This window comes from Adelges cooleyi, unplaced genomic scaffold, assembly GCF_023614345.1.
Source record: "Adelges cooleyi isolate 19-005CV unplaced genomic scaffold, UGA_ACOO_1.1 ACOO_flye_CR_arks_rails_tigmint_CR_PRNA_21, whole genome shotgun sequence".
Classification (NCBI taxonomy): domain Eukaryota; kingdom Metazoa; phylum Arthropoda; class Insecta; order Hemiptera; family Adelgidae; genus Adelges; species Adelges cooleyi.
The window spans coordinates 9,309,496-9,315,200 of NW_026095871.1; the positions used below are offsets into that span (position 1 = coordinate 9,309,496).

General features: G+C 33.8%; 1 protein-coding gene across 1 annotated transcript; it reads right to left on the reverse strand.

The window, feature by feature from the left end:
* Positions 1 to 277: 277 nt before the first annotated feature.
* Positions 278 to 4,850, reverse strand: LOC126834772 (uncharacterized). Its single transcript, XM_050566936.1, has 3 exons — positions 4,722 to 4,850; positions 2,243 to 2,396; positions 278 to 863 (listed from the first exon to the last, which is right to left on the reverse strand). The coding sequence occupies exons 1-3, from the start codon at positions 4,758 to 4,760 to the stop codon at positions 412 to 414; spliced, it is 645 nt and encodes a 214-aa protein (XP_050422893.1). The 5' UTR covers positions 4,761 to 4,850; the 3' UTR covers positions 278 to 411.
* Between the last annotated feature and the right edge of the window lie 855 nt (positions 4,851 to 5,705).

Sequence of the window (5,705 nt, forward strand, 5' to 3'; positions counted from 1 at the left end):
AGTCGATATTAATTATCATTATAATTTTTTTCAACCGAATAATGCCCAACTCTGTTATTATCCCTCACACGTTCAGTATTTATTTATGTCTAATTTAACATGTTTATTAACGTTATTGGGCTAAGTATATCTCATACCTTTAGAGTTCAAACTGCAACAACTTCAAAAAAACCGTTAACGGACTTGGCCGTTTGTTCTATGTATAATAAATATTGTATAATGTATTTTTAACAATTTCCATGATCACTTTAACATAACACGTCGATCATAGCTACATGATGATTATTTAGTACAAATATATTGCAAGCGGTATTCAGAATCTTACAGGATTTGCAATGACAAAAAGATGAGCTATATATTATATGAGATATTATTTAAAATAGTATAACAACATTGCACATGTGACTCAGTTTAGAGAACGTCCTTGCAACACGTGTCCGTCAGACCGAATATGCTGGTGATCAAGTTTAAGCCGCACTTGAATATTATCGATATTATGTCGTAGTTGCAGTTGTCACCGCCGTCTCCCCCAACGTCTCCCAGCGACGGGTCAATGGTTTCCGCCTCGGGTTGAGTGGTCGTCACTTCCGTTGTGCCGGGTACGGCGACGCTTCCGGTACCTCCGTCTTCCCGTCCAAGGGAATTACTTGGAATCTGAGGCGCTGGAATGGGAGACGTTAAGGAATCGACTTCTGAACCGCGTCCGTAAGTAGCTTCCGGTGGTAACTCTGTGATGGCGCTCACAACAGCTGACGCCTGCCTCTTTCTACGTTCCACCGCTGCCAGCATGGGCCATCTCGAATATTTGATTCTGACGAAATTGCATACAACCGGGCGATCCGTTTCGGTACAAATGATAGGCCCTGGAAACAGTATTGAAAACCGTGAAACTACAAACGCGCTGAAACCCCGTAAGGTTTTGCTAACCACAAAAAAAAGACACTCGAGTCGTTCATTAGTACATATTATTTTATAGACGTGTCTCGGAATCGTTTTTCACGAATGATTATAACACTCGCAATCATAAGAATTTCTATAGTTCTCTGACTAACACTGAACTCACTATGCTCTTTTCCTACCGGATGACTTTTTTTTATTGCTATGGATTATTAAAATTATAAATTTAACATTTTATGTTGTCAAAAGCTTTTAAAATTGCACGGTCTAGTTATTTGTTCTGGGATATAGTTGTTTTTGTAATTTAAAAAGTTCGTGTAAAAACCTTCCTTACATAAAATAAGTAGATACTGTTAAAGTAGAAATTTTTTTTTAAGAGTAGTTTTAGTGTGTAACTTTTAAAAGTTAAATTACGTTATTTGTGTATTACATTTTCTATTCGTAAGAATAATGGTGTACTAGGGCTTACTACTAACGGGTTAGTTCACCCTTGAACCGGTGATTACACTATTCACTTTTAACGAATTTTTATGGATGCATATTTCATGAAGCTAAAACGATTAAATGAAACACAAAATAATAAAAGTACTGAATGTATAACATGTGTTATACACATGCAGATCATTAATTTAGAGAAATCTGTAATCATTGATTATACGGTTCAATTTTAATAATTCAACGGCGACGAATGTAGATGAATCATTAACGTAGTTAAAGTAGTCACCAAAATATATATGTAAAACGTGTGTTTCAACGATCAGTGAAATTAATGATCATGCGATTCGAAGTAAGAATATATATTTAACAAAACTTAACTCTGCTGAATTCGTTTTGAGTCATCCTAAGTACAATGGAAATATTTAAAAACAGCAATCAAAGATGACCTAGTAAAGTTAGATTACTTACCTATAGTAAAGTTTAACGTGGCCGTTGTGCGTCTTGTAGCAGTTAAACATTATACAAATTGCTCATCCCGAAGGAAAGCAGCGGTCATTAATTTGTTATCGCATCTTTATAATTAAGTGGCTTATACACGAATTACGGTTGGCTGATGCGTGAAAGGCAATTTAGATAAAACTACTTTGTCATGTACTTATATACATACAATAATGGCGACCAAAACGACAGTGGTTACAAATGTCCCCTCGGAGTAATATCAAATCGCGAATTCTTTTTTATATTTTTAACCAAATTGTATTATGTCGACTATGCTCTGGTCGATCTATAGAGACAACCCAGATTGTTCCCGGCCCACTGAGCTCGAAAGTCCGGTACGCCCCCTCAAAAAAAAAAAGGGGGGGAAAACCCTACAATAATATGGAAAACGATTCGTGATCTGACTTACATCCTTGGAAGTCTTTTTTTATTTCGTTCTCTTCAGCATTACTATTGTCGATTGCTTCATCCCAATGGCTTTGCAAAAGACTATCTGTCGTTTGAGGTTCGTCGATTTCGTTAGAGCCGTAGTCGCATTGACAAATGCCCGTAACTTTAAATATCTACAAAATACAGAAATATGTATCCATATTATAATACAATGGAAACTATGGAATAAATGTTTTTCGAATTATTATCAGCGGGGATAAACATAGCACTACAGCCTACCCCGATGCTCTAGCTGCAATACACTTAAACGCTAATAACTCAAGTACGCTTGGTGATCATAGAGTTTTCCGAGATTTACAAGTTAATAAATTAATATGACTCCGGAAGATCGACTAAAATTCGAAGGTCATATCGAGATTTACAATTACATTGCACGTAGAAAGGCTTACATCCTCAACAAAAATAGCAGAATAGAGTGGCTCACTAGCCCTAAAAAAAGTCATTGAGAAACATTTGGACAAATTGAGGGATAATCCTTACACATGAGACCAAATTGTAACCGCAGTTAAATCTTCTTGAAAGTGCATTGAGAGAGACAGAGAAGAAATTTCTATATCATTAAATTCTAAATCCCATAAGAGAACGTTTAGCCTTTATAATTAGTTATTATAAATAATAATTTTAATGCAGTTTTATATTATATAAGATTATTTGTTCATATTGTCAACATTATGTAAGGTCATACAATATAATTTAATGATATTTTTTTTTTACACACATATAACGCAAAATAATTACATGCTATGGCCGTGATATCACCAAGGATATACGAATTCATAACATTAACAAAATAATGTGTTTCTAGTTATACTATATTTGCTACCTACTTTATAATAACGAAAATCTATGCATGTATAGTTTTAATTTGATTGAGAAATTAAAGTATAAAAACAATAAATGGTTTATCCGATTGAAGGTAAATAAAAACGCAGCCTGCAATTACAGTTGGACAAAAATAGTTGATTACTGTTTGGGATGAGTTTAATGCAAATCTAAATTGCGCGTGACGATTTTTTCCCTACGGTGTTATTAATATAATTTTCAAAACGCGTTGGGCAGGTTATCCGATTTACACTTTTGTGGTTGCTATCCTGGTGATGATAATAACTAAATTAAAAGAGAAAAATTGGAAGGAATTTTTAACCAACATAATTTGGAGATAAAATTATTTATTTTTAGGAATTGTTTTTATAAGAATTTGAAAAACCATTTAAGAAGTAATTCTTGATTTGGCTTGTTCGAAATAATGTTAAATAAATATGTTAGTCGGTGCCACGAGATAGTACACAAAATGTATTTTTTTTTCTTATGATTTATATCAAAGTAAAATATTTCAATGAATGCCGGTTGCCTTATAGAAACGCTGAACTGTAATAAAATTTTCTTTACGGTTTGTAAAAACCTTAAAACATATACAGGGTTAACCGAATTTCACGTTAAAGTGATATTTCAATTAAATAATTATATAAGTTAGAAAAGTTTGCGATAAAAGTTTTATCATACTAAATAATAAGACATTTTAATTAATATTTATTAAAAAAATATTTGAAAGAATAGCTGTAAAAAGTAATTTTTAAAAGTGAAATAACAAAACATATATTTAAGAAACGTATTAATTACAATGATACATTTGAAATATTAAATGGTCTAATCCACAACTAGTTTAAACGAATACTTTTTGAGTTGTTAGTATTTTAAGCTTAGGTGTAGAAGAAAGTGCCGGTTAGTGGTGCGTGTGGATCACATAATGTTACAGTCTACACTCACCCCAATCTATACATTTAAAGGCTTATAACTTAAGTATTTAAAACTGGTTATTAGTCAGTCATTATTTTTATTACATCATTCTGATTTTCATACGTAAATCTAATTATATAGGTTGCTATTTGACTTTTAAATTCATCCCCACCTTAATATTACCCTATAAAATAACATTTTCATCTTGAATTTGAAGTATAATTTTTTTATAATCAGAACAAGGGTATATTATTTGAACGTTTTTTATTCAAAACAATCGATTCATAGAAAACGTTACAGTTACACGAAACTCGATTAACCCTGTATAATATGTCTTTTCGTTACGATAAGAAGATTTTTCTTATCCTCGTGATAATCAAATAAGTTAATCATACCCGATGCCAACGGACTTCTTTCGTCCGTTTGAAGTGCACTCGACCGAATTACTTACATTCATTATGTGACTGCTATATTGAAAGGGAGTGGAACCGTATATAAAGAAAGTAAAGGGACCAGCTCGCATATTTTTTAACATTGGCAATCTTTTGAAAGTCTTATTAATTGGTTTTTATAACATGTACAAATAAACCCGAGTCGGACGAGACTCCACTAGTCGTGGCGTGTTGAAAAGAGAGACTTAATTTTACGAACTTAGTCTAAGTAAGATATTATACAATAACAATGCGGTTTGTGTTACTTACGAAAAGAACAATAAAAACGTATCGCATTGCCGCCGTCATTTTGAGTTTTTTCCTGATAATAATACAAGTGACGTGTAAGCTAACACTGTATATTTTTTGATGTTAAGTATTAAACATTCAGTGCCGACCGTCAAGTAGTATTCATCGAATGGCTTTTAAACTTCCGGGTTTCATTTCCTGTGCACAACTACGGCTGTAGATTTAAATCTAAAACCAGCCTCTGCCCTCGTGCAACAACAATAACATATTTTGTTTGTCGATTCAAACGAGACGAACGATTGTTGTATTAACGTTGTAAGCACGGTAAAAAAAAATCGTACATAATTTTTTTTTCTATTTTATTGTAATAACACAATTCGGTTTGATTACATCGCATACTGTATATTATCACCGTCCACGACCTTACACGCAGTGTATTCAATCCCATCAAACTATCTGTTCCAATTAAGAAGGGTGAAAGTCGATATGATATCCAAACAAATGTTGACCCTTTGCTGCGATTATATAGAATTTTAACAATATTTTTTTTCACCCCCACGATGTCGTTTTGACAAGGGTAAGATGTTTTTTTCCCCAAACGAATGGCCGCCGGCAGAATGCGAAAATGCTTACACACTATTACAGCGAAACCATTATGCCATACTCTAGTAAACCGTCTAAGCGGTGACGGTAGAATGTAATGACTGATGGAACACCGTCTGACGGTTGACGGGTATTGTGACTGATAAGTAGCAATAAAACATATACGAGGCGACGAGATAAATGCACATTTAAAATATGTATATTCCCGCGGTAATGGTAATACTTGCAGCAGTGAATAGTGTTCACGGCGTGACTCTCGGTGTATGTTACACGTCATCTCGTAGCCCAAGGCAATACATAAATCAGGATAACATATAACAGCAAATAACCGGAAACCCCTTGAACGGGATTCCATTTAGTTTGGCCCGAAAAGAGCCAAGGCAATGCCGCTTAGTCCTAATA

What these genes read in the sequence shown, in the direction of transcription:
- LOC126834772 (XM_050566936.1), bottom strand. Translation starts at nt 4,760, where the DNA reads ATGACGGCGGCAATGCGATACGTTTTTATTGTTCTTTTC. An exon ending in ACGTTTTTATTGTTCTTTTC is followed by an intron (nt 2,397 to 4,721) that starts GTAAGTAACACA and finishes TGTATTTTGTAG; the next exon opens with ATATTTAAAGTTACGGGCAT. An exon ending in AAAAAAAGACTTCCAAGGAT is followed by an intron (nt 864 to 2,242) that starts GTAAGTCAGATC and finishes TACTGTTTCCAG; the next exon opens with GGCCTATCATTTGTACCGAA.